This window comes from Herpailurus yagouaroundi, unplaced genomic scaffold (genome assembly GCF_014898765.1).
Source record: "Herpailurus yagouaroundi ecotype Mexico unplaced genomic scaffold, PumYag 201, whole genome shotgun sequence".
NCBI lineage: Eukaryota > Metazoa > Chordata > Mammalia > Carnivora > Felidae > Herpailurus > Herpailurus yagouaroundi.
In genome coordinates, this window is record NW_024412432.1 from 1,116,944 (window position 1) to 1,144,573 (window position 27,630).

Genomic DNA, 27,630 nt, shown 5'->3' on the forward strand with positions numbered 1-27,630 from the left:
TTATTTTCGGGGGCTCGGCGCAGCACGTCCTGCTTTCCTGTCACCGAGAGGCAGGCCGCCCGCAGCTTCCCGCCGGTGCAGCCTGCGTTGGGGAGTACAAAGAGCGGAGGGCGGGCCTGACTCAGGGTTGGGGGTCTGGCGCTGGCCGCCCGGTGCCAGCCGAGCCGCTCCGCTGCTTCGCTGGCCGCCGCGCAAGAGGTTTCCGGGAAACGTCCGTCGGCCATGAGCCGGCGGGACTGAGCGCCGGCGACTGGGCAGCAGCGCGGGCGAGCGGAGCGAAGGGCCAGGCCGGGGCTTAGGGAGTGCGGCTGCCGGAGCTGCGGATCGGGGCCGGGCGATGATCCGGGGCATGGAGGCGCCGATGGCGGACAACCCGCCGCAGCCGCCGCCCGTCATCTTCTGCCACGACTCCCCAAAGCGGGTGCTGGTGTCGGTCATCAGGACGACCCCGATCAAGCCCACGTGCGGCGGCGGGGGGGAGCCGGAGCCGCCGCCGCCACTCATCCCCACCAGCCCCGGCTTCAGCGACTTCATGGTGTACCCGTGGCGCTGGGGCGAGAACGCGCACAACGTGACACTCAGCCCTGGGGCCGCGGGGGGCGCCGCCTCGGCCGCCTTGCCTGCCGCCGCCGCCGCCGAGCACCCGGGGCTTCGAGGCCGGAGCGCGCCCCCGCCCGCCGCCTCCGCCGCCGCCGCCTCGGGAGGTGAGGACGAGGAGGAAGCGAGCAGCCCGGACAGCGGCCACCTCAAGGTGAGCGGCGCGGGCGGGTGGGAGGGGCGCGCGGCAGCCAAGGCCCGTTAACGGCGCGGCCAGGGAGCCGGCAGTGCCCGCGGATGCGGCGGGCGGGGCGGGGCCGAGTTTAAAACGCGAGGTCGCCTCTGGCCGCGGTGGGGGCGGTGGCGGGTGACAGGACGCTGACGTCACTGCCGCGCGCCAAAAAACGGGTCCTCGCGGGGGGGGGAGGCGGGGCGACGGTCACGTGAGGCTAGCGGAGGGGTGGCGGGTAGACCCGAGGCCACCCAGCAGCAGGTGCAGTGAGCGCAGCCTGGGGTCGCGGAGGAGGCCCACTCGCGGTGCAGACGCTGGGCGGACCGCTGAGTCCTCTCTGGCCGGAGAGGGAGCGAAGGGATGCGGGCCTTCAGCTGTTCTTCTGGGTGCTGGACGGGAGGGATTTGCTCAGATTCCCTCCATCAATGCAGATAACCCGGCCCTACTAAAGATGTCCAGCAGAGATAGCCGAAGAGCGAGAAGGGATTTTAGGGCAATCTTCCATAGCGGAAGTGGGCCCTCACTGCCCCTCATGCATCCAGCGTACCACCTTGCTAGTTGGCTGAGAGCACGCAGTGGAATGGGAAGCTGTTAACCTTGAATTGCTTACGCTCAGACTGTTGAGAGCTTGGAAAGATAGGACTACCTGGTTCAAGCTTACTATGGATCAGGCAACTAAGCCTTAGAGGGATTGGTGAAGAGACCTCCTCAAGGTCCCACAGCTAGGTAGTGGAAACACTGGGACTATGGTAGTTTTTGTGGCTCGCAGTCCTGAAGCTTGTATTCACGGGTGCCTCTCTGCTGACATACTTATCTCTATAGACTGTAAGCTGCTAGAGAGCCGGGATAATTTTTCTCTGGAAGACTGTTCAACTTTAATTCCTCACACTCCAAATGCTGAATAAAAGTGCTCGGTAAATATTTGTGTAATGAATGAATTGTGCTAATACAAGGTTAATATTCAGGTTCTATTTGTTAAGTGGCTATGTCAGATAAGCAGTTTACTGAAGAAAACACCGTAAATTAGTGGATAAGTGCCTGGATATTGGCAAATACTGTATCTACAAATTGAAACAAGTTTAACTTGGTCATGATTTTACATGCAGTAACAAAGATGTTGAAACTCCATGTATTAAAGAACTACAGAATTATAAAACTCTGTGTTTGACACCCTTGTAATTCTTGAAGCTGCACTTCAGTAGAAATTTAAAACAAATTTGAAAGGACAAGCAGTGAAAATACTCATAATAGTGCTGAGTGAGTTTGTGAAGGAAACAATCCCTGTTGCTGTCTCTAGGTAGCCCTTAGTGAGATGGCTGGGTAGCCTAGATACTTTCCTGTGTTAACATACCTAGTCTTTAAAAAAGCAAACAAAAAAAAGTTAGGTTATATAGTTGGAACCATAAAGGCATGCAGTGCACAGGTACTCGTAAAATATTTTGCATTTATTATTTTACTAATCTAATTTTGGATTATCCAAGAAGATTAATATTATAATAGATAAATGAAATTTATAGGTATGTTCATTTTGGCCTAAAATAGACTTATCTTAATAAACCTTATATAAAAGTTGCCCACAGTGCGTGGGTGTGAATTTTAGGTCCTCTTTCTCCACCTCTTTTTAGAGGTAAAATATACCAGAAAATTTGAAGAATATGTAAGCAAAAAGGCTGTTTTATATTTCACTTTTTTTCTCACACAGTCATATTTCAGAATTACTAGATGACTTTATTTTATTTTTAATTTTTTTTTTTCAACGTTTATTTATTTTTGGGACAGAGAGAGACAGCATGAACGGGGGAGGGGCAGAGAGAGAGGGAGACACAGAATCGGAAACAGGCTCCAGGCTCTGAGCCATCAGCCCAGAGCCCGACGCGGGGCTCGAACTCACGGACCGCGAGGTCGTGACCTGGCTGAAGTCGGACGCTTAACCGACTGCGCCACCCAGGCGCCCCTAGATGACTTGATTTTAATTTGTCCTTTAATCAGTGAAGCAATCAGCTACAGCTGCAAAAATTCATTCATTTTAGCTTTTCCATCTTGAGGGGAAAGGTCTGGAATATACCTTTATTTAAGGATGGTAACTAGTTTTGTTTGTAATCAGTTTGTAATCCTACTAAAGGTAGGGAATTCCAGTCCCCTTTACTTTGTTTTGTTTCTCTAAAGTACTTGTAGTTCTTTATCTCTACACGGGTGAATTATGCTGACTGAATCTGTTTACTTTATGGAAAGATAGGACACCAGTAACATGTTTCCCCCTAGTCCCTTCTCTCAGTATACAGGTTAGAGGCAATAACAGTTGTGAGTTTGAGAAAAACATTTGTGTTCGTTTATTGTCTGTTTGTTGCCACTGCCACCCCTCCCCAAGGGCAGGTGTTAACATCTGAGACCTTCACAGTAAGTGTCAGCTCTTGCCAGCTTTCTTGTTTGTTCCTGCCCTACGCTTCCTTTTCTGCCTGTGGGGAGAACATCCACCATCCACCAACTTATTTTGGCCCATCATCACAAGATTGCTTCGCACTGTTGGGGTATAATTATATATTAGCATTATCTTCTCTCAGTTTGTGAATTCTGAGAGGGGAGTGGAGGGGAGGGTGCAGGTCTAATTTCTCTCTGCCCTTAGGTTATTTCCAGGCTTCTGCACCTTGTGTCCTATCTACTCAGACTATGTTCATGAGGTTACTCTTCACTGTTGGACCTGTGTTTGGCTTCTCTGTGCATAGCCTCACATACCATTCACTCTTCAGGACCTGCCAGCTGCCTATTCCACTTTGCCTTTCTGTCACCTGAACACTGCACAGAGTCTTACAGATTACTACATATAATTTTGATCACCACGATGTTAAACACAACCTGTTAATGTAGTGGCCACAGTTTATTGCCCAGCACAGCAAACTGCTGGGCTTTTGAATTCCTTAATTAAATTAACCTTGTTTATCCAACGAACAAGGAGGAATTAGAGAAAAGAGTCTCCAAGATTGTTTAGTTAACATAGTATGGTAAGTGGCAGAACTGATTGGCACTTTCAAGAGCCCGTGTTCTTAATCCCTATGTGGTATTGCTTCTGTATATATCATGTATGAATTGACTTTAGGGGTTTATTATTTTTTTAGTAGTAAGCTGATGATGGTAGACATATGAAATACACATTGTTTACACATGTATGTTTCTCAACTGACGTGCTTTATTTTTTTTTTTTTTAAATTTTTTTTTCAACGTTTATTTATTTTTGGGACAGAGAGAGACAGAGCATGAACGGGGGAGGGGCAGAGAGAGAGGGAGACACAGAATCGGAAACAGGCTCCAGGCTCTGAGCCATCAGCCCGGAGCCCGACGCGGGGCTTGAACTCACAGACCGCGAGATCGTGACCTGGCTGAAGTCGGACGCTCAACCGACTGCGCCACCCAGGCGCCCCTCAACTGACGTGCTTTATGAGCGTACACACAATACAATTGACAAATGCAAATTAAGACTTGGAAAGTTGTGCAGGTAAAGCAAGGTGGGGGATAGAATGAGGAAGCAGATATGATAGCCAAAGAAAATTTGGATCTAAATCTGAATTTAAAAAGGGAAATATGATCAATTACATTTCTCATTTTCTTGTCAAGGTCCACATGCCTTCCTCTGAGACCTATTTTTCTTTTCCTTCTAGGTTATATTTGTGCACTTTATTTGAAATTTACTTTGTGTAAAAATGTGCCAAGGACTTTTAGGTTTGTCATCACCCAGTTTGAGTATAACTTTCTGTAAAATCTAGGTAAATGTGTCCATTATTCTAAGTGGCTTGAGAAATAACCCAAATTTTATTAAATAACTTTTTTTCGTAAAGATTTTCTTTTTTTTTTTTTTTAATGTTTTATTTATTTTTGAGACGAGAGAGACAGAGCATGAGCAGGGGAGGGGCAGAGAGAGAGGGAAACACAGAATCCGAAGCAGGCTCCAGGCTCTGAGCTGTCAGCCCAGAGCCCGGCGCGGGGCTTGAACTCACCAACCACAAGATCATGACCTGAGCCAAAGTCGGATGATTAACCAACTGAGCCACCCAGGTGCCCCTATTAAGTAACTTTAAAAAAAATGTTTATTTTTGAAAGAGAGAGAGCAAGAACAGGAGAGGGGCAGAGAGAGAGGGAGACAGAGAATCCCAAACACGCTCCGTGCTGTCAGCATAGAGCCCGATGTGGGGCTTGAACTGACAAACTGTGAGATCATGACCTGAGCCGAAATCAAGAGTTGGATGCTTAACCGACTGAGCCACTCAGGGGTCCCTTAAATAACTTTTTAAAGATAGTTATTGACATTGAAAACTCAAAACATTTATCATATATATTTCAGAAAACACTTTGAAAATTGCTAATCTACCATCTGGTGGTACTGAAAAGTCTGTCTTAAAAATGAAATTTAGGGATGCCTGGGTGGCTCCTTCTGCTGAGCTTTGGACTCTTGATTTCAGCTCAGGTCATAATCCCAGAGTTGTGGGACCGAGCTCTGCTTCGGGTTCCGCATTGGGCTCCGTGCTGAGTGTGGAGCCTGCTGATGATTGTCTCTCTCTGCCCCTCTTCCCACCTTGCATGCATGATCTTGTGCTCTCTCTAAATAAATTACCAAAGTTTGCAAGTGTTTTTTTTGTAATTTAATCATTTTGCTTCTTTTTAGTAGCTTATTTTGCAGGAGATGCCACAAAATAATGTGTTGAATTTTTTATAATTTTTTTTTCTTCTTTTTCAACATTTATTTTTAGGACAGAGAGAGACAGAGCATGAACGGGGGGAGGGGCAGAGAGAGAGGGAGACACAGAACCGGAAACAGGCTCCAGGCTCTGAGCCATCAGCCCAGAGCCTGACGCGGGGCTCGAACTCACGGACCGCGAGATCGTGACCTGGCTGAAGTCGGACGCTTAACCGACTGCGCCACTCAGGCGCCCCATTGTTTTTATAATTTTTAAAAAATATTTTATAGAACTAAAAACTTCTTTTTTTAAAAATGTTTGTTTATTTCTGTGTGACAGAGTGTGAGAAGGACAGGGGCAGAGAGACAGGGAGACACAGAATCCATTGCAGGCTCCAGGCTCTGAGGTGTCAGCACAAAGCCTGACGCAGGACTCAAACTCACTGACTGTGAGATCATGACTTGAGCTGAAGTTGGGCACTTAACTGACTGAGCCACACAGGTGCCTGTTGAATTTCTTTTTAACTTAACTTTCTCTTGTGAGCCATCAAGCAATCCTGACAAGATTTGTCTCTTAGACTCCAGGCATACTGGATTGCTGAGGAGTTAGTTAACACTCTGTTATTGTCAGAATGTACCTAGATGCATAGTTTTCTTATTGCTAAGGCCACAATGAAAAGGACCTTTAAGTAATGCAGCTCATTTTTGTATGTATGGTTAAAAAAAGATGCTCTTTATTTATTTAGGGCATAAGATGATTACTTACCTTGCTTAATTTTCACAGTTGAAATGATATACTTAGTGAAGCCTTAACCTGTATATTGCTAGGATGTTGTATTATATTTTATTTATTTTTTTTAGCTCTCTATTTCTCATTTGGAAATTGCAAATATATGATTTAGGCGGGGAAGCAACAAATTGTTAACTTTATAAATACTCAAAACCCCGTTAGACATGATTGAAAACAATTTTTTGTTTTGTATTTTGTTTTTTTTAATGGAAACAGAAGATAGTCATGGATAATCTAAAAATTTTGATATTAACTAGTGAGTTATTTCAAATTATAATAGAGGCAACAGTATGCTTTTATGTATTTAAAAATACTGGGAAGGGGCATGTGTGTTGTTCAGTTGGTTAGATGTCCAGCTCTTGATTTTGGCTCAGGTCAGGATCCCAGAGTCCTGAGATCCAGCCTGAATTGGGCCCACACTGGGTGTGGATCCTGCTCAAGATTCTCTCCCTCTGAGCCTCCCCTGCTCATGTGTGTGTGCACTCTCTCTCAAAAATTTAAAAAATAAATAAATAAAAATACTGAGAAAAGATTCTTTCATCATGGAGTAATTGTGTCACTAAGGCTTTTTAAAAATTAAATACATACAGTATTATTAGTTTCAGGTGTACAACATGATTTGACAAGTCTATACATTTCTTATTGCTTATCAAGATAAGTGTAATCTTAATCCCCTTTATCTACTTCACTCATCCTCTTACCTACCTCCCCTGTGGCAACCACTAGTTTGCTCTCTGTATTTGTTTTTTTAATTTTTTAAATGTTTTTATTTATTTTTGAGACAGAGAGAGAGGGAGACACAGAATCCGAAGCAGGCTCCAGGCTCGGAGCTGTCAGCACAGAGCCTGATGTGGGGCTCGAACTCACAGACTATGAGATCATGACCTTAGCTGAAGTCAGACGCTTAACCGACTGAGCCATCCAGGCACCCTGCTCTCTGTATTTAAGAATCTGTTTTGTGTTGGTCTCTTTTTTCCTTTGTTATGTTTCATAAATTTCACATGAGTGAAATCATATGGTTTTTGTCTTTCTGTAATGTGTTTACTTAGCATTACGGCCTCTAGGTCCATCCATGTTGTAGCAAATGGCAAGACCTCATTCTTTTTAATGGCTGAGTAACGTTCCATTGTGTGTGTGTATATGTATACCATATCTTCTTTATCCATTCATCTATGGATAGATACTTGGTTTGCTTCCATATCTTGGCTGTTGTAAATAGTGCTGCCATAAACATAGAGGTGCATATTTGGTGCATCTATTTGAATTAGTATTTTTGTTTTCTTTAGGTAAATACTTAGTGGAATTCTTGGATCACAGGGTAGTTCCATTTTTAATTTTTTGAGGAACCTCCATACTGTTTTCCAAAGTGGCTGTACCAATTTGCATTCCCACCAAAAGTGTTCCTTTTTCTCCACATCCGTGTCAACACCTGTTACTTCTTTTTTACTTTAGCCATTCTGATAGGGGTAAAGTGTATTTTATTGCAGTTTTAATTTGTATTTCCCTGATGAATAGTGATGTTGAGCATCTTTTCGTTTTTCTGTTGGCCATCTATGTCTTTGGAAAAATGTCTATTCTAGAGGTCCTCTTCCCATTTTATTTTAAGTTTATTTATTTATTTTTGAAAGAGAGAGGAGGCAGAGAGAATCCCAAGCAGGCTCCACACTGCCAGCCTGGAGACCAATGTGGGGCTTGAACTCATGAACTGTGAGATCATGACCTGTGCCAAAATCAAGAATTGGATGCATACCTGACTGAGCCAACTGGGCGCCCTGGTCAGTCCTCTGCCTGTTTTTAATCAGATTATTTGTTTTTTTGGGGTGTTATTGTATAAGTTCTTTATATATTGGATATATCATTTGCAAATATCTTCTCCCATTCAGTAGGTTGCCTTTTCATTTTGTTGGTGGTTTCCTTCATTGGGCAAAATTTTATATTTCTATATAATCCCAATAGTTTAATTTTGCTTTTGTTACCCTTGCCTTAGGAGACACATCTAGAAAAATGTTTCTATAGCTAATATCAAAGAAATTACTACCTATGTTTTCTTCTAAGAATTTTATGGTTTCACATCTCACTTTTAGGTCTTTAGTCCATTTTGAGTTTACTTTTGTGTATGGTGTAAGGAAGTGGTCTAGTATCATTTTGTTTTTGCATTTGCATTATTTTTATGTATTTAAAAAATATTAGGAAAAGATTGTTTCATGGCAGAGGAGTTATATTACTAAGGTTTTTAATTAACCTAATTTCATGTTCCATTTCTTAACAAAATCACCTGCTATTTTTATGGATCATAGATTGATTATTTATTTATTTATTTTGCATTTTACATTTTTAAAACAAGATTTAAACCAATTATTCATCATATAAACATTACCAGCAACAATCCAATTATTGTAACTCAATAAATGATGGTAATGGATTCTCTAGTTTTACTCCTGGTTAGATCTTTGCTGACTCTGGATTAACAGTTTCAGTAAGCAAGACTAGAGCAAAGTGTAGCTAGTAAGAGTCCCAGCCAAGGAGTAAAGGTGAAGGTGAAAGTATTTGGTAATGACCAGTAATTGTTACAAGTTGATTTGCTAATTTGCACTAAGTCAGGGTCCAGGTAGGACCTTCCCAATTCCTAGCTTCATTATAAATGGAAACTTCTAAAAGAGTTATATAAGGTTAAGGAAATACATCAATTATGTGCCTCTTTTGTCAATTTTGATATCAAAAAGAATTGATGAGATCTTTATACCATCAGCAAATATTTATTAACAAAGTGCCTCAATTAGCTTAGGCTGGAGCATGGTGCAGAATGCAACTTTGGAAATCCCAGTTTCAGCCTGGTCATGACTCATGTTGTTCTGTCCTGTGAGGGTTGTTCTGTCCTGTGCTGGTATGCACCTTGTCTTGATCATTCTGGGACCCCGAAGGAACATCTCCTACCTGGGGACATTTGGGTCTTAAGGCAGAAAGAAATGAGAGATGAAAGAGTCATGTGATGGCTTCTAAAGCTTTTGCTTAGAAGTCATACATATAATTTCCACTCACATTTTATCGGCCAAAGCAAATCATATGGTCAAGTTTGCCTCATTGGTACCCACAGTGAGAAGAGGGGCAGTGAATATTTTTACAGTATTATTATCTGCCATACTGCCTTTCCACATTCCTTTTTGGGGTGTGTGTATGGCAAAAAACAACAAAATTTACCATCTTAATTGTTTTTTGGTGTTAACTATATGCACATTGTTGTATAACAGATCTCAGGAACTTATTGATCTTGCAAAACTGAAACTCTGTACCCATTGAACTCTTCTTTTCTCTCTCCCTATAGTCCCTAGCAACCACCATTCTACTTTCTAAGAGTTTGACTAGTTTCGATACCTCACATAGTGGAATCCTGTCGAATTTGTGGTGTGTGTGTGACTGGTTTGTTTCACTTAGCGTAGCCCTTTTAAAGTTCATCCACATTACAGCACATGGCAGGATTCTCTTTTTTTAAGACCGAATAATTTTCTATTGTATTGTAAATACCACCTTTTTTTTCTTTTTAATCTATCTGTCAATGGACATTTAGATTGCTTCCACCTGTTGACTGTTAAGGAAATGGATTTTAATATCTAAGAATTTTTTAAACATGACTTATCCTTAAGATAACTCACCCATGTTGAGATTGAGCTTTTCTTTCAAAGTGAAAATTGATGGAATGGAATTTTGCTGGAGCTTATTGTTATCCATCAAGGCTTTGGCCTGATGTTTTTAAGGATTTGGAAGGCTTTAAGTTTTTATATTGTAGGCAGTAAAAACATCTTCATTTTGTTTGTAGTTGTATATAATCCTTTTATGATTTTTTTTCATGTAACTTTTATGTATAAAATTTAACTTACCTGGGAAATGAGAAAAATTTTTTTTCAAGTGAATGTTTATTTTAGATTAGTTCTAGATGTATGGAAAAGTTAAGATAGTACCGGGTGTTCCCATAAATCACATACCCAGTTTTCCCATTGCTAACATCTTAAATTAGCATGGTATGTGTGTTACGATTAATGAACCAGCTTGATAAATTGTTATTAATTAACATCCATAGTGTATTCAGATTTCCTTATTTTTTTTTAAATTGAAGTGAAATTCACATAACATAAAATTAACCATTAAAATTTTTTTTAATGTTTATTTATTTTTGACAGAGAGAGAGAGACACACACAGAGAGACAGAGAGAGCATGAGCGGGGGAGGGGCAGAGACAGAGAGGGAGACACAGAATCTAAAGCAGCCTCCAGGCTGTGAGCTGTCAGCACAGAGCCCAACGTGAAGCTCGAACTCAGGAATGGCGAGATCATGACCTGAGCCAAAGTCGGACACTCAACTGACTGAGCCACCCCAAAATTAACCATTTTAAAATGTAATTCAGTAACATTTAATAATTCACAATGTTGTGCAACTACCACCTATATCAAGTTTCAGAACAGTTTTATTACCCCAAAAGAAAGCCCTGTCCTCAGTAGTTACTTCCTATTCTCCACTGCATGCAGTCTCTGGAAACCAATCTGAGTTTGGTCTCTGTACACTTAACTATTCTGGAAGTTTCATTACACGGAATCCTACATATTTGGCCTTTTGAGTCGGCCTTCTTTCATTTAGCATACTGTTTTTGAGGTTTGTCTACCTTGTAGCATGTATCCTTTCTATTGCTGAAAATATTCCATTGTGTATGTGTATGTTTATGACATTGTACTATACTCTGAAATTGTTTTCCCACCAGCAGTGATTTTGAGGGCTCCAATTTCTCTACCTCTTTGCCAAAAACCACTTTTATTTCCTATTTTTTTCTTTTTCTGAGTATAATCTAGTTGGTGTGAAGTAGTATCTTATTGTGCTTTTTGAAAAATTAAATTAATTTTATCGAGATGTAATTTGCCTTATAATTGTTTTGATTTGCATTTTGCTAATGATGTTGGGCATCTTTTCATGAACTTGCTGGCCATTTGTATAACTACTTTGGAGAAATGTGTTTTTAAGATCTTTACACATTAAATTGGGTTCTTTGTCTTTTTGTTGGTTGTAAAAGTTCTTTACATATTCTGGATACTAGACACTTATTAGATGTAATTTGCAAATATTAATTTCCTGTTCTGTAAGGTTGTCTTTTCATTTTCTTGAGACTGTCCTTTGATACTTAAATGTTTTTTCATTTTAAGTCCAGCTTATTTATTCTTTTTTTTTTTTTAATTTACTTATTTTGAGAGAGAGAGAGAGAGAGAGAGAGAGAGAGAATGAGAATCCCAAGCAGGCTTCACACTGTTGGAATGGAGTCCGATGTGGGGCTTGAACTCACAAACGGGAGATCATGACCTGAGCCTATATCAAGAGCTGAACATTTAACCAACTGAGCCACCCAGGCAACCCAATAAGGGTTTATCTCTTGACTCTCAATTCTGTCTCAGTGTGTCTTTACTTAGGCTCGTACCACACTGTCTTGATTGTTGCTGCTTTGTAGTAAGTTTTGAAATAGGGACATATGTGTCCTGCTTTGTTCTTTTTAAATATTGTTATTTGGAGCCTCTTGCAGTTTTACATGAGTTGGAGGATCACTTTCCATTTCTGGGCCTTTGTAATTTTAATAGGGATTGCACCAAATCTGCACATCAGTTTAGGTAGCATTGTTATCTTCTATGAAGCCTTCAAATCCAAGAACTGTATCCCATAAGTTTTGACATGTTGTGTTTTAGTTTACATTTGTATCAAAGTATTTTCTAATTTCCTTTGTGATTTCTTCTTTGACCCATTGCTGTTTAAGACTGCATTGTTTAATTTCACATATTTGTGAATTTTCCAGTTTTGTTTTTGTTTTTGGTTGATAGGTTCATTCCATGTTTGTCACAGAAGATACTTTGGATGATTTTCTCAGTCTTTTAAAATTTATTGTTACTTGCTTTGTGGCCTAACACATGGTCTTTCCTGGGGAATATTCCATGTGCACTTGAAAAATGTATATTTTGCTGTGTATTTTGAGTGATCTACATATGTCTGTTAGGTCTAGTTGGTTTAGAGTGTTCAAGTGTTCTATATCTTTGTTGACCTGTCTAGTTCTATCTATTATTAAAAGTCAGACCCCAACTATTTTGAATTCTTTCTCCTTTCAATTCTGTCAATTTTTGCTTCATGCATTTTGGGGGTTCTGTTGTTAGGTGAGTGTTTATAATTGTTATCCCTTTTTCCGTTCTTTTTTTTTCTAAGTAAGCTTTAGGCCTAAGGTGGTGCTTGAACTCACCTCACTGAGATCAAGAGTTACATGGTCTACCAACTGAGCCAGCCAGGAGCCCCTCCTTTCCATGCTATTCTCTTCTAACTCTTCTAACTTATTTGTGGTTTTGGATCTAAAGAAGTCTGTTGGAGGCAGCATATAGTTGGACCGTTTTTTGAAAAATCCATTCTGCCCATCTCTGCCTTTTTTTTTTTTTTTTTTAAATTTTTTTTTTTCAACGTTTATTTATTTTTGGGACAGAGAGAGACAGAGCATGAACGGGGGAGGGGCAGAGAGAGAGGGAGACGCAGAATCGGAAACAGGCTCCAGGCTCCGAGCCATCAGCCCAGAGCCTGACGCGGGGCTCAGACTCACGGACCGCGAGATCGTGACCTGGCTGAAGTCGGACGCCTAACCGACTGCGCCACCCAGGCGCCCCCCATCTCTGCCTTTTAATTGGTGATTTTAATCTATTTATATTTAAAGTGGTTACTGTTAAGGAAGAACTTTTGGTATTTTGTTATCTGTTTTCTGTATGTCTTCTACCTGTTTCATTTCTCAGTTCCTCTCACTGCCTTCTTTGTAGTGTACTATTTTCATATCTTTCTTGTTTTCTTCTTGATTTTTAGGGTTTTTGTTTGTTTTTTGTTTTTTCAACTGGCTGCCCTGGGAATTTCAATTAATCTCTTAGATTTAAAACAATATATTTTGAATTAATAACCACCTTAGCTACAATAGTGTACAAAAACTCTGCTCCTATTCAGCTCTGTCTCTCCCTCTTTGTTATAGTCACAAATTACATATTCTTACATTATGTTCCCACTAACATGGATTTATAATTTCTTTTTATTGCTCATTTATGTTTGAGAGAAACAGAGCATGAACAGGAGAGGGGAAGAGAGAGAGGGAGACACAGAATCCAATATAGGCTCCGGGATCTGAGCTGTCAGCACAGAGCCCAAGGCAGGCTTGACCTTGAGAACTTCAATATCATGACCTGAGCTGAAGTCGATGCTTAACCAACTGAGCCACCCAGGTGCCCCGGATTCATAATTTTTTTTTAAGTTTATTTATTTATTTTGAGAGAGAAAGTGCAAGCAGGGAAGGGGCAGAGAGACAGGGAGAGAGAAAATCCCAAGCAAGCTCCATGCTGTCAGCTCAGAGCCTGACATGGGTCTTGAACCCTCCACTGAGATTATGACCTGAGCCCAAATCAAGAGTCAGATGTTTGACTGAGCCACTCAGGTGCCCCTGGATTTATAATTTTTAAAATACATTTGGCATTTGCCTTTTTTTTTTAAAGTTTGTTTGTTTGTTTATTTATTTAAGCAATCTCTACACCCAATGTGGTGCCCAAACTCATGACCCCAATATCTAAGAGTCGCATGTTCCTCTGATTGAGCCAGCCAGGTGCCCCTGGCAATTGTCTTTTAAATTATATAGGAGAAAAAGAAGAGTTACAAGCCCCGAATATAATACTTTCGGCATTTGTATTTACTTATGTAAATACCTTTACTGGGGTTCTTTATTTCTTTGTATGGCTTTGACTTTGTCAGGTGTCCTTTCATTTTTGCCTAAAGAACTTCCTTTAGATTTATTGTAGGGCAGGTCTACTAGCCATGAACTCAACTTTTGTTTCTCTGGAAATGTCTTAATTTCTTCTTCATTTTTGAAGGATAATCATGTTGGATATAAGATTGTTGGTTGACTTTTTTTTCTTTTCAGCACTTCAGACATGTCATCCTACTGCTTTCTGTAGTTTCTCCTGAGAAATCAGTTTTTAATCTTCTTGAGGACTCCTTGTAACTGATGAATTGCTTCTCCTGTTTTCATGATTCTCTGCCTTTTGTCTCTTGACAGTTTGATCTAATGTGTCTCAGAGTGATCTTTCTTTGCGTTTATCCTTCTTGAAGTTCTTTGAGCTTCTTAGATGTTTACACTTATGTCTTATCAAAATTGAGAAGTTTTCATCCCTTATTTCTTCAAATATTCTCTCTGCCCATTTCTTTCTTGCCTTCTGGGACTCCAATTATGTGTATGTTGGTATGCTTGATGCTATAGTTTGAGTGTTTATGCACCCCAAAGTTTGTGTGGTGAGATTCTGACTGCCAAAAGATGATGCTGTTAGGAGGTGGGGCCATTGGGAGGTGGTATCATGAGGGTGGTGCCCTCTTGATGGGGATTAATGCCTTTCTGAAAAAGGCTCCAGAGAACTCCCATGTGAAGACATAGCTAGAGGATACCATCTATGAGCCAGGAAGAGGGCCCTCACTTGACTATACTGGTGCCTTGATCTTGGACTTTCCAGCCTCCAGGACTGTGAGAAACACATTTCTGTTGTTTGTAAGTTACCCAGTCTGTGGTATTTTGTTATAGCAGCCCAAATGGACTAAGACACTTGATGTCCTACAGGTATCTTGGGCTCTGTCCATTCTTTTCTCTTTCAGTTCCTCAGACTGGATAATTTCAATTGACTAGTCTTCAAATTTGCTGATTCTTTCTTCCTGCCAGTTCAAATCTGCCATTCAAATTCTCTAGTGAATTTTTCCATTTTAGTCATCATACTTTTTTTTTTTTAGCTCCAGAATTTCTATTTGGTTTCTTTTTATAATTTTTAAAAAAATTAATGGTTATTTATTCTTGAGAAAGAGAGAGAGAGAGAGAGAGCGCGTGCAAGTGGTGGAGGGGCAGAGAGGAGGAAGACACAGAATCTGAAGCAGGCTCCAGGCTCTGAGCTTTCAGCACAGAGCCTGCAACATTGGACTCAAACTCATGAACTGTGAGACCATGACTTGAGCTGAAGTTGGATGTTTAACCAACTGAGCCACCCAAGTGTCTTCCCCACCTTTTTAAAAATGTTTATTTATTTTTGAGAGAGAGTGTGTGAGAAGGGGAAGGGCAGAGAGAGAGACAGAGGAGCTGAAGCAGGTTCTGCACTGTCAGCACAGAGCCCAACATGGAGCTCAAACCCACAAACCGTGAGATCATGACCTGAGCTAAAACCAAGAGTTGGATGCTTAACAGACTGAGCCACCCAGGCATCCCTATAATTTGTTTCTTTATTGATATTTTCTGTTTGTTGCAACAATGTTCTTCCATTTTTCCTTTTGTCCTTTGTCCATGGATTCCATGACCTCATTCAGCATATTTAAGACCATTTATTTAAAGTCTTTGTCTAGTTAGACCTGCATCTAATTCCTCCTGGTCTGTTTCTTTTTTTTTCAACCTTTTACTTATTTTTGGGACAGAGAGAGTCAGAGCATGAACAGGGGAGGGGCAGAGAGAGAGGGAGACACAGAATTGGAAACAGGCTCTAGGCTCTGAGCCATCAGCCCAGGGCCTGACGCGGGGCTCGAACTTCCCGGACCACGAGATCGTGACCTGGCTGAAGTCGGGCGCTTAACCGACTGCACCACTCAGGCGCCCCCCCTCCTGGTCTGTTTCTATGAATATCTCTTGTGTATGGACCATACTTTGTGTCTTTACATGTTTAGTAATATTTTGTTGAGAATGGGATGTTTTGAATACTCTACTGTGGTGATTCTGGAAATCAGATTCTTCTGTTTCCCCAGAGTTTGGTTTGGTTGTGTGCTGGGGGTTGTAGTTATTTGTTTGGTAAATTTGCTTTTTCTTTTCTTTTTTTTATTATTATTATTTTTTAATGTTTATTTATTTATTTTTTGAGAGAGAGAGAGAGAGAGAGTGAGTAGGGAAGGGTCAGAGAGAGAGGGAGATACAGAATACGAAACAGGTGCCAGGCTCTGAGCTATCAGCGCAGGGCCTGATGCAGGTATTCAACCCATGAACTGTGAGATCATGAACTGAGCCAAAGTCAGAAGCTTAACTGACTGAGCCACCCAGGTTCTCCTGGTTTGCAAATTTTCTAAACTATTTTTGTAAACTCATTTGTTGTGTTTGTTCTCAGCTAGAGATTGCTAGAGATTGCCTTGAATGCCTGTAGCCAAAAACTGAAAGGGAACAAATACCTGACTTTGCAGAGATGGCTCTGTGTTGTAGCTTTCTCTCAATGCTTACACTCATTATAACTCTGTCTTAGCCTTCATTTCCTGCTTGTGCCTAGCTGAGGATCAGAGGTGATAGCTTAGGCTCTTTTCAGGTCTTTTCTGAGCATGCTTCCTGCCCTGGGCAAGTCGGTGGCTTTCTAAATTTTTATCTTTAGGATACCAGGGCAATTTTCAATGCCCTAATTACCCAAAGAAACTCTCCCTTCGGCTTTTCCTCCCAGGCTTTTGATGTGTCCTTTTGTCTCAATTGAAACGTTTTGCCCCTGGTGGCAGCAAGTTATTATTGAAACCTTATAAGGTTTTTTTTTTTTTCTTTCTCTCTCTCTCTCTTTTAAAGATGGTGACTTCTTTCTTTCTTTCTATGTTTGTTTATTTTTGAGAGAGAGAAAGTATGCGCACATGAGTAGCAGAGAGACTGAGAGAGAAAGAAAGAGAGAATCCCAAGTAGGCTCTGCAGTGACAACACAGAGCTGCCAAAGAATTGGACCAAAGAGTCAGCTGGATCATGACTTGAGCTGAAATCAAGAGTCAGACGCTTAACCGACTGAGCCACCCAGGTGCTCCTAGCCTTACAAGGTTTTGAGCAGCTCTGTTTAGCCACTTTACTGCCCTGAGAGAGTTCTGAATTAGGTCAAACAAAGACAAACACCTTGTGTTAGTTCTTCAAGTAGCCCCCTGACAGGTCAAAACAGACAAACACAATTCTTTTAGAATTAAATCTGCTTTGCTCTTTGTGGAGCCAGGGACTGAGTGAGAATGAAGGCTCTTCAAGATCACTGGTGGGGGTCAGGGAGAGGCAAGGGAAGGGAATAAAAATACTGCAAAGCTTTCCTATTGTTTTAGGTTGCCTGTGTTTTGATTCAGTATTCCCTGAGTTGCTGTAAATCTATTTTCTGGAGTTGTGATAAAGGTGATTTTGCCAGTTTTTTCTCAATTTTTTCAGTGATCTGTGGAGGGATGGGCCTTTGGAACTACCTATTCTACTATATTCACTGATGTCACTCAAGAAAGATTTAAACAATGATTTATTGTGATATTTTACTTTAATGAGAGGATCTAAGAAATTACATTAACGTTTACACAAATTGTTAATAGGATGGAATCCGACGTGGTAGACCTAGAGCAGATACTGTCCGGGATTTAATAAGTGAAGGAGAGCATTCATCCAGCAGAATCCGTTGTAACATCTGTAATAGGGTGTTTCCACGGGAGAAATCACTCCAGGCTCACAAAAGGACTCATACAGGTAAGTTGAGCAAGTATTACTAAAAGCTGATTTGATGTTTGGGCCCATAAATTAATATTTTAGTTGCTTTATATTTCCTTACTGTGAAGTTTTTTAAGACAGTCACTGTATAGTCGGTTTCTTTTTTGGTAGGAAAGACTGGTTTTCTCAGCATTGGTACCCTGTGACTTCTAAAAGTATCATGGTAATTAATCTAGTTGTCATAGGAATATTATTGCTAAATTGAATTCTATCATTCTGCCTACTTAAATGTCAATATTTGATATGCCCTTCAGTTGTCTGCGTAATTGATAAGACTGATTTGTAGGCCAAATACTAAAACAGTGTCCAGTTTTTAGCAGAATTACTAGAATCCCCAGTGTGCCATCAGAATGTTTCACCTAGCTATTTAATCTAAGGTGAAGTATAATTTTTCAGAATTAAATGTATTATAGGTAGTTATCCCAGGACTATCACATATCTCTATTTGTGTAGAGAAATTATACTTAAATTTTAAATACCATATAGAGAGCAAAGAAATAACATAGAAAGAGCCCTTGTTCTTTCCATAGAGAAAGTTGGCCCCAGAAGAAGGAGCTTTATGGTTATAATAATGGTATTTAATAATTTACAGATGATAAAACTGAGGCATCAAGAAAAGCAAAGACCACTGCCTTACAGCCTCCCATACCTTTAAGTCTAGGGCTGTGCTGGCAGATACCGTAGCACATGCTGCTCTTGAGCAGTTGAAATTTGGCTAGTCTAAATTGAGATGGGCAATATGTGTAAACTAGGCTGAGTATGAATAAAAGAGAGTAAACAATGTCCTTAATTACTTTTGGTATTGATTATATATTGAAATTATATTTTAGATATATTGGGTTAAATAAAATATATTATCAAAATTAATTCCACCGGTTTATTATTGCTTGTTTTAATGTGGTTCCTAGAAGTGGTTCCTATTCTCTTTCCATTGGGCAGTACCAGTCTAGAACTTGGGCTGTTAAGGCTTAGTTCCCTATTTTTTTTGCAGTGTTTATGTCACCACCTGTTTGGTTTTTTGGTTTGTTTTTGAAAAGATACATTTTAATAATATGCTAGAATATAGTTTTCTTAGTTAAATCCCTGAAAAAGGGTAAAGTTTTAATTTTGAATTATTACAAACTAAGGTGGCCAAGAGGTTTTTGACTTTAGGAACCATTCAGTAAAACCATTACAAAACGAAATACATGATTTTGAGAATTTTCAGATTTATTTTCAATCTAATTGGTCTGAAATATCCCCAGATAACTGGTTCACAAGCCACAGAGTACATAGTGCCAGTGTAGATAAGATTCGGGACCATGTGGTGTAATGATAAGATCCCTGAGTTTCAGGCCTGATCTACGACCAGTCCACCATGTGTCACCCTATATTTTCAGGCCTTGGCCTACTATGCTGTATGCCAGAGGGCTGAGCCCAAGATCTCCATGGTATGGTTAAGCTCTAGTAGTATGTATATGGTTTGCAAAAAACTTTCTCTTACTATTTTATTGTTTATTAACTTTAAAAAAATTTTTAAACATTTATTTTTTGAGACAGAGACAGAACATGAGTGGGGGAGGGGCAGAGAGAGAGAGAGGGAGTCATAGATGCTGAAGCAGGCTCCAGGCTCTAAGCTGACAGCCCAGAGCCCGACTTGGGGGTAGAACTCACAAACAACCGTGAGATTATGACCTGAGATGAAGTTGGTTGCTTAACTGACTGAGCCACCCAGGCGCCCCATCTCTTACTATTTTAAATACCCCCATACCCCTGTTTTATTAATGCGTGTCTATCACAATCATTTGGTACATTTCTAAATAATGAGAAATTAAGGGAGTACTTGTTACTGTTAACTGAGTCACATGGAAGGACCAGTGCATACTTGTTGATCACAGAATGACTTTTCAAAAAATGATTTTAATTATGGTTAAACAATATTTTTGAGCACTTTCTCAAGCCTAGCACTGTGTTGTATATATGAATTGCAATGGAATACAAAGTATTATACATCTTTGTGTCAGGAGAGTACCGGGATACATAAATAACAGTGGATTATGAGGTAGTAAAGGGATACATAGTTCAATTATTTGGAGGTAGCAGGGAGGTACAAGGAGATTCACTGAGAGAGCCTACAGGACTGGGAACATTTGAATGGGCAGAGAAGATTGGATTTTCAAGGAGTACAACAACATGAGGAACTAACTGCCTTGTGGATGGAATGAATCTCATGGAATGAAGTAAAGTTAAACCCTGCCCTCTTATGCAGTAGCTATAGTGCAGATATTAGGGGACCACTGAAAAGTCAGCAGATAATTTTCAGCTGTTCAAGGGGTGTAGTAGGGTTTGGAGTGATTTAGGAGGTAGTTTGTATGACAAAAGCAAATGTTCTATGGCATTCACTCCAGAAGTACTGTGCAGGGGTGGAGAATAGAGGCCAGCTAGGGTTCCTGCTGGGTGGGAGGGGTGGGGAAGTTGCAATGGGAAATCAGGAGTGGGAGACATTTTAAAGAATTAGCAAGAGGGGCACCTGGGTGGCTCAGTGTCTGACTTCGGCTCAGGTCATGATCTCTCGGTTCGTGGGTTTGGGCCCCGTGTCGGCCTCTGTGCTGACAGCTGGGAGCCTGGAGCCTGCTTCGGATTCTGTGTCTCCCTCTCTCTCTGCCCCTCCCCTGCTTGTGCTGTCTGTCTGTCTCTCTCTCAAAAATAAATAAACATTAAAAAAAAAAAAAAAGAATTAGCAAGAGCTAGTGATTTGGATTATGGGGAGAAAAATGACAGGATAAGCCAAAGATAACTTCAAGGATGTGAACCTGGGAGCCTAAAAGCTCAAGGCCTAACGAAAATATTATTTTGCTTTCAAGTGGATAGCTACTTGGGAGCATGGAAGCGCTGTTGTTAGCATTAACACTTGCAGCTTTGTAGAGGCTGTGACATGTTTTATTGTTTTTGGAGTCATGACCTATATGGAGGTCAGTTCTCTCTGTCCCTTTCTCTTCTTACATGATTGTCTCAGAAATAATATATACTATTTGTCTACTTAGGTGAGAGGCCCTATCTGTGTGACTATCCGGACTGTGGAAAAGCCTTTGTTCAAAGCGGACAGCTCAAAACACATCAGCGTCTTCACACCGGAGAGAAACCTTTTGTTTGTTCAGAAAATGGTATGGTGTTAAGAGTTAAGTTTATGTAAGAACTGGTTGTGAGTTAAAAGCTAAAATATCTTTTACTTAAGTTTTTTGGGAGGAGAGATTTCAATGTAAATTTTATAAAACATCGTAAGTTCTCTTTCTAAATTGAAATCCATGCTCATTTTCTGGGAATAATTGATTTTTAAATAAAATATTCCTTCTAGGTGAAAATATTAAAAGGTAATTAAAAGTAGTAGTATATTCAGGGGGCACCTGGCTGGCTCAGTTGGCAGAACATGCAACTCTTGATCTTGGGGTTGTGGTTTGAGCTCTACAATGGGTGGAGAGATTACTTAAAAAAAGAAAAAAAAATAGTAGATTTAGGTAGAGGTGGTAGAAAGATCTATAGAAGTAAAAGCAGCCTTTATAGTAGGCTTTTAATTGATTTTAAACTTTTCAACTATTAAATGGAAAGAAATACATCATTGTCTTAATTTTCAACAAAGGGGGAGATTTTACCATCTTGCTACTGCCACTGTTAGTAATTTCTTACCACTTTTCGTAAGTGATTTTCTAAATCTCTTATCACATTTCTTGAGATGTTTTCCTTATGCACCTTTTTACATAGTTATACCTGAAATTCAGTATAGTTTCGTGCTGCTGTTGTGTGGTTCTCTTGATTGTTGTCAGTTGTTATGAATGTCTATATGCTTTTTCATTTGTGTAAGCATATACACTATGATTGTCTCAATGTTGGATATTGAATATTTGTTTTTAAAATTTGTTTGTTGCCAACAAAGCTGAGGGACACGGCTTCCTCCTTAAAGCTTTGTTCATCTTATGGGATGTTTCCTTATGATGGATTCCAAGAATGGAATTCCTGGGTCAGAGGTTTTGATCATTTTTGCTAATAAATCACTTTCTGGTGGGGTTGATGCATTTATATTGCCATGACCAAAAGGTGAAGGCACTGCTTGCTTCTCCTTAGGGTTGTTTTTTTTCTCCTCCAAGTTACAGAATGCTAAATCCCATGATCTTAATTCACTTTTCTTGGATACCAGTGAAAATGAACATTTTCCACATCTGCTGGATGTCCAGATTCTGATAAGTGTTTCCCTCTGTGTTTTGAAGGCTGCCTAAGCAGATTCACCCATGCAAACCGCCACTGTCCGAAGCACCCTTATGCCAGGCTGAAACGGGAGGAGCCCACAGACGCTCTCAGTAAGCACCAGGCTGTGGACAACCAGGCTGCCGCCGAGTGGTTGGCGAAGTAAGGCTCTCCCTGCACTCCACTGCACAGTACTGCCCTGCACATGGGCTGACACTGGGAGCTTTGACAGTTCTCTCCTTTTAAATAAGTTGCTTTTATACATATTTTATAAAATAACTTGAAATGGTGCTTTATTTCTTTAAACCACAGAATTGTTAGGAGTGGTGTGAGGATCTTTGTGCAATAGAAAACAAGTACACGATATTAATTAGTCTGAGTGCCTAGACCACAATTTATTTTAAAAGCAAGAATTTTCCTCATTCTTAAAGATTGTTTTATATGAATTGTACTCTACCATGCAGCCTGTCTTTGTTTTCTTCATATCAGTTAGGTGCTGATTATTCCTGGGATATAGGCTAGAGATTCTGCTAAAGTAAAGTTCTGAAAAGCACCTGGTTGAATTTTTTTAATGGCAACAAGGGGGCCAGCATGCAAAAGTATCTCTAAAGGTATTCTGATTTAAGGAGTCATCTGGTCATCTGTTGTGTACAAACCAGCACTGGCTGTTTGGGGCACCCCCTCCTTCATCAGATTCCTCTGCACTAAGGAAAAGTCTGGAATCCCTCATTGTGCTGTTTAGCTCTGCCTCCCTCTGGCCTCGAACCTGTCTCCAGCTACCCGGCCTTCCTGTTTGTCAGCACCACCCTCACTGTGGCTTGCAGGCCTCTGTGCCCCCTGCTCCCTCTGCCCAGAATGCTGCTTTCCTCTTCGTTTAGCCACTACTCATTCTTCATTTCTTACTGAGGTCAAACATTGCGTCAGGAAGTTCTTCCCTAACCTGCTCACTAACCTCCAGAACAAACAAGGTTAGATCAACTTAATAGATCCTTTTATAACACAGTGTGTTTTCTTTTTCAAAACCTTCATCACACATTTATTTATTCGTTTAGTGTCTGTCATCCCTGTTAGACCAGAAGCTCCACTTAGACAGGCGTTGTTTGTCTGGATTACTGCGTCACTTCCTCCCTCCCTCTTGCTCCTGGCTGGCCTCTGCCACCCCATGAGCTCTAACTTTGCTCAAGTCAGAAACTTGTTGGTCATCTTTGTGTTTTCCTCTCATTCTCCCATCTACTCAATGACAGACTAATGGATTCTACTCAGTATAAAGTCTAAACCCGGTATCATGTGATTCGAAGTCCTTCATTGCCTGGTGGTCCCTGCTGACCTTGTTAAACTTCTTTGCCATTCTTCGTTCCAAGTTGTCCTTCAAGTCATACTGAACTGTTTGCATTTATTTTTTTGTATCTCTGAGTATTGCCCAAATTTTTCCAGGTTTGAGATGTCTGGATTTCCTGAAATCTAATAGTTGTGTTATGTTTGTATAATTTTAAAAACAGCTTTACTGAGGTGTAATCAGCACACAATAAAGTGTACAATTTGATACATTTTGACATATGTATACACCTGTGAAACCATCATCCCAGTTGAGATGGTGAACATATCTGTCACTTTCAGAAGTTTCCTCATGCCCCTTTGTAAGTCATCACTCTTGTCCCTCCCTGCTTTCCTGCTCCCCTGCTCCCCAGACTGATCTGATTTCTGTTATTATAAACTAGTTTGCATTTTCTACAGTTTTATACAAATGGAGTCATACAGTATACACTTCTGTTGTCTGGCTTCTTTTATTCAGTGTAATTATTTTGGGATTCATCCATGTTGTTGACTGTTATCAATGGTTTATTTCTTTTTCTTTTTTTAGTTTTTTTTTTAATTGAAGTATAATTGGTACACAATGTTACATTAGTTTCAGGTGTACAACATAGCGATTCTCCAAGTCTATGCATTATGCTGGCTCACAAGTGTAGCTACCATCTGTCACCATATAACCCTAGGTTCATTCCTTCTTACTGTTGAATAGTACACCATTGTATGGATACACCTCAGCTTGTTTATTCATTTGCCTATTGCTGGGCTTTTGGGTTGTTTTTGGCCATTACAAATAAAGCTAATATGAGCATTGATATGCAGGTCTTTGTATGGGACATTTTTGTATATAGTGGTACTGTTCTTTAAATATGCCTTTCTTTAGTTACCAAAAGGTAGAATATTTTCTCTTGTGAATTATCAGTTGGTTTTGTAATAGAATAATCATGGTACCTCTTAGATTTTTGAATAAGCTCTGTGTGTTGTAGACACTAATCTGTCACGTTTTGTGGGTTTAAAGTTTCTTATAGTTAACTCTGTCAGAAGAATAGGATAAATAGTTTTCTAATGATTATTTGTTCTACTCTGTTTAATTTTTTATTGAGGTGTAATTGACAGACAACATTTGTTCTACTGTTTGTGTATTTTACTGTAGTCCATTTCACATATGATCTTAAAGGCAGTTAATTGGTGAAAACCTATGATTAGAGAGTTGAGTATAAGACCCAGAACTGCCAGTTTTTGATTTTGGAAATCTGAGTGTGTCCCTCAACTTTCCCTCTATAATGGGAAATATATGTAAAGTATATGAATCACTTTAGAACTTTATAAACTAAGACACAGAAAACAATACTGTGGTAAAGAACCTGTTTTCTAAAGAAAAGTAAAGGGTTGAGGAGGTCGTGTATACAAATAGCTAATGTGCATGCGTTTCATGTAGGTATTGGGAGACAAGAGAGCAGCGTGCCCCCACCTTGAAAGGGAAGCTCGTGCAGAAAGCTGATCAGGAGCAGCAGGACCCTCTGGAGTACCTTCAGTCTGACGAGGAGGACGACGAGAAGCGCGGTGCCCAGCGCCGCCTGCAAGAGCAGCGGGAGCGTCTGCACGGAGCCCTTGCTCTCATAGAGCTCGCCAACCTGACCGGGGCGCCGCTCCGCCAGTAGCCTCGACACTGACTCTGCCACTGTACAAAAAAGTACTGCCCAGCGTACTTAAAAAGTAGATCCTTGGGCATAAGCTAAGCACCTTATTTGCTTATCATAGGCTGCTATTCTGTAGAAACTTATGAAGAATGTCATTGCCCCAGAATATGGGGTGAGAGAGAATTGCACTTTTTTTATATGGTAATGGATTTGTTGTAAAGTTTAAAATATTTTGTAAATATGGGACTTCTAGTACAGGGTAGAAAAGGACATATTGTGGGAAGCTAGATTTTGCAAGTTTAATGCATTCATTGGAAGCAGTTCTCACAGGAAGCACTTTCTGAATAAGACACTTGTATGAAAAAACAGAATGGTACATGTAGCCAAAGAACGTTGAAATAGATTATTTATAAGATCATTTTTTAACAATGTATATTAGTATGTTTAACAATACTGTAAACACTGAGGCAAGCCAGAAAGTATAAGATATGTGTGTAAGATATAGATTTTTAAATTGCAAAATAGTGTGCCTAATGAAAAGTGGAAAACTGACTATTTTGGAAGATGTTCTAAGTTATGGACTTTGGAAGAAAAGAGATATTTGAGGATCTTGGCAAGATGCACAATAGTTGAGAATTTTCAGAATTGGATAATATCAGTCTTATTCTGTCTTTCCGAGGCTTAACAGCTCACTCTGATGTTCAGGTTTGAAAAGCACTTGGCATCCCTGTTATGTTAACTTGGGAGCTTTTGCACGTTGCATATTTCTCATTTGCTGAAACTGAGTGATTAATCTTGCAAAGTCTAGGTAACTTGGTAATTGGTATTTTTTTACATATATATATATTATGGGCCCTGTAAGAGATTTGGCACTTGGATTTTTATTAATAAAAGGGACACCTACAGGGTTGTTTTGTAGTGAACTGTTTTAGATCTTTTGTTAGCAAACACTAAATTTTAATTGTATTGCTTGTTTAGAATTATTAGCAAATGGAAGCCTCCTATTTATATTTTCAGTGCATAAAGCCACCTTCTTGCTTTTCTTCAGAATAACATGCCAAGCTATTTTGTGTTCACTAAATTTAGTTATCAGGTAAACACTGCAGAAAATATTAGCTACTCAAATAAGTAGGTTTCTGGAATAGTTTCAGCTGCAAGTGTGTTAACTTGTGTGGTGGTTTTAAGCCATTTTTCCAAATAGATGAAGTTTTTAAATACCACTTTATGTACTGAGGCATGAACAGAAAAATCAAGACCAGAGCAGTTCACCTCCTTTATGTAGGCATAAACCTCCATCATTTATGCTTTTGTTTTAAGCAGAAACTAAATAACATGGTAATTTGATAGATTGCTTAATTGGAGTAGACCTCAAGAGTAATAGAGGGCAATATGGGCTCTTCAGCGCCTTTTTTTTTTTTTTTTTTGAAGTAGTAGCCTACAGATGTAGTTTAAACATTATCTAAAATGTAGGCTTCTTTATCCAAAAATCCCAGTGTGTTGCAGTACACAGATAGTTTAAAATACTAGCCATGGGGAAGGGGAGGTATGTAAATGTCTTGGAAGGAAGCAAAAGTGTGAGAGATGATAGTAACAAATAATGTGTATGAACGAGGACATACTTTAAAAATGTAATTCCTCTGTACAGTAAATTACAAATCTTGAGGGATTTTTTTTTTGTAATAAGAGAATTTATATTTGTAATGGTCTGAGAATTTTGTTTGTAATCTGGTATATAGAATTTTAACTTGGAGCACTTATAAGCACAGGGAGAGAGACTGTAGCATCTGAATTTTCTTGGTTTAGGTTTCAACATTTTCTCTAGATTTTTTGCTCTCAAATATGACTTAAATGAACTATGAAAAGCAACACTCATCAGTCTTGGGAAATTTAAAATTTGATGAACTTACCTAAAGAAGGAAGGGCAGTAGGAATTTTAAAAATACAAATACTTGTCAATTCACAGATAATAAAATTTACAGTCTTCAAAAGTAAGGGTTTTTGTTTGTTTCTTGGTCAGCTTTTGTCAACTATAATAGTTATATTCGCAAACATTTTTTATTTGTATAATTGGAAGTTTAAGAAATTATTACAACTACATACTATAGAAATATTTAAAATGTTCTTTTTTGATATAAGCTATATGCTTGGAAAAAATATATTGGCATCTAAAATTTGAGGTATGTTAAGACTGCTTTTTGTTTTAAAAATGTGGTTTACATTCAAATTTTTGAAGTGTTTTATGCTTCATATGGCTAAGATGTAGTTTGGCAGAGATAACAGCATAAGAATAAACATGCTGTAATTTTAAAAGATGCTTTGAATAAAAATTTATTTTAATTTACAGTTTAAAGTACATGTTCATTCTTGAACCCTTTATAATTTGTTTTCCTGTCAACAATAACCATAATATAAAAAATTGAAAAGGTAGTAATGTCACCTATGGCCCTGCGTTCTTCTATCATTATTATTTGATGCATTTTCTACTTCATTCCAGTATGAGCTCATCTCAGGTATCTTTTCAGCATAGTAGACACCATAGTGCAGATTGCTTTTTTTACTTTAAAATTATGGCCTTTTAGATTATAGATGTAAATTTAACTTCCTCATCTGGTTCATTATTACAGTGTTAAAAATACACTGGTGTGGATAGTATTGCCAGCTCTATATTAGGCCTGATGGGTGATCAGGACCTTGGATTTCATTTCATTTATATTC

The 27,630-nt window shown here is 39.7% G+C and overlaps 1 protein-coding gene across 1 annotated transcript; it reads left to right on the forward strand.

Annotated features, from left to right (window-relative positions):
• ZNF367 (zinc finger protein 367) lies at positions 1–27,258 on the forward strand. Its single transcript, XM_040450220.1, has 5 exons — positions 1–751; positions 17,578–17,728; positions 20,773–20,892; positions 21,991–22,129; positions 24,714–27,258. The coding sequence occupies exons 1-5, from the start codon at positions 338–340 to the stop codon at positions 24,934–24,936; spliced, it is 1,047 nt and encodes a 348-aa protein (XP_040306154.1). The 5' UTR covers positions 1–337; the 3' UTR covers positions 24,937–27,258.
• The last annotated feature ends 372 nt before the right edge of the window (positions 27,259–27,630 follow it).

Bases quoted from the DNA above. Each gene is read 5' to 3' on its own strand.
- ZNF367 (XM_040450220.1), top strand. From the start codon at position 338: ATGATCCGGGGCATGGAGGCGCCGATGGCGGACAACCCGCCGCAGCCG. The intron at 17,729-20,772 runs GTAAGTTGAGCA...TTGTCTACTTAG, and splicing joins TCACAAAAGGACTCATACAG to GTGAGAGGCCCTATCTGTGT. The intron at 20,893-21,990 runs GTATGGTGTTAA...TGTGTTTTGAAG, and splicing joins TTTTGTTTGTTCAGAAAATG to GCTGCCTAAGCAGATTCACC.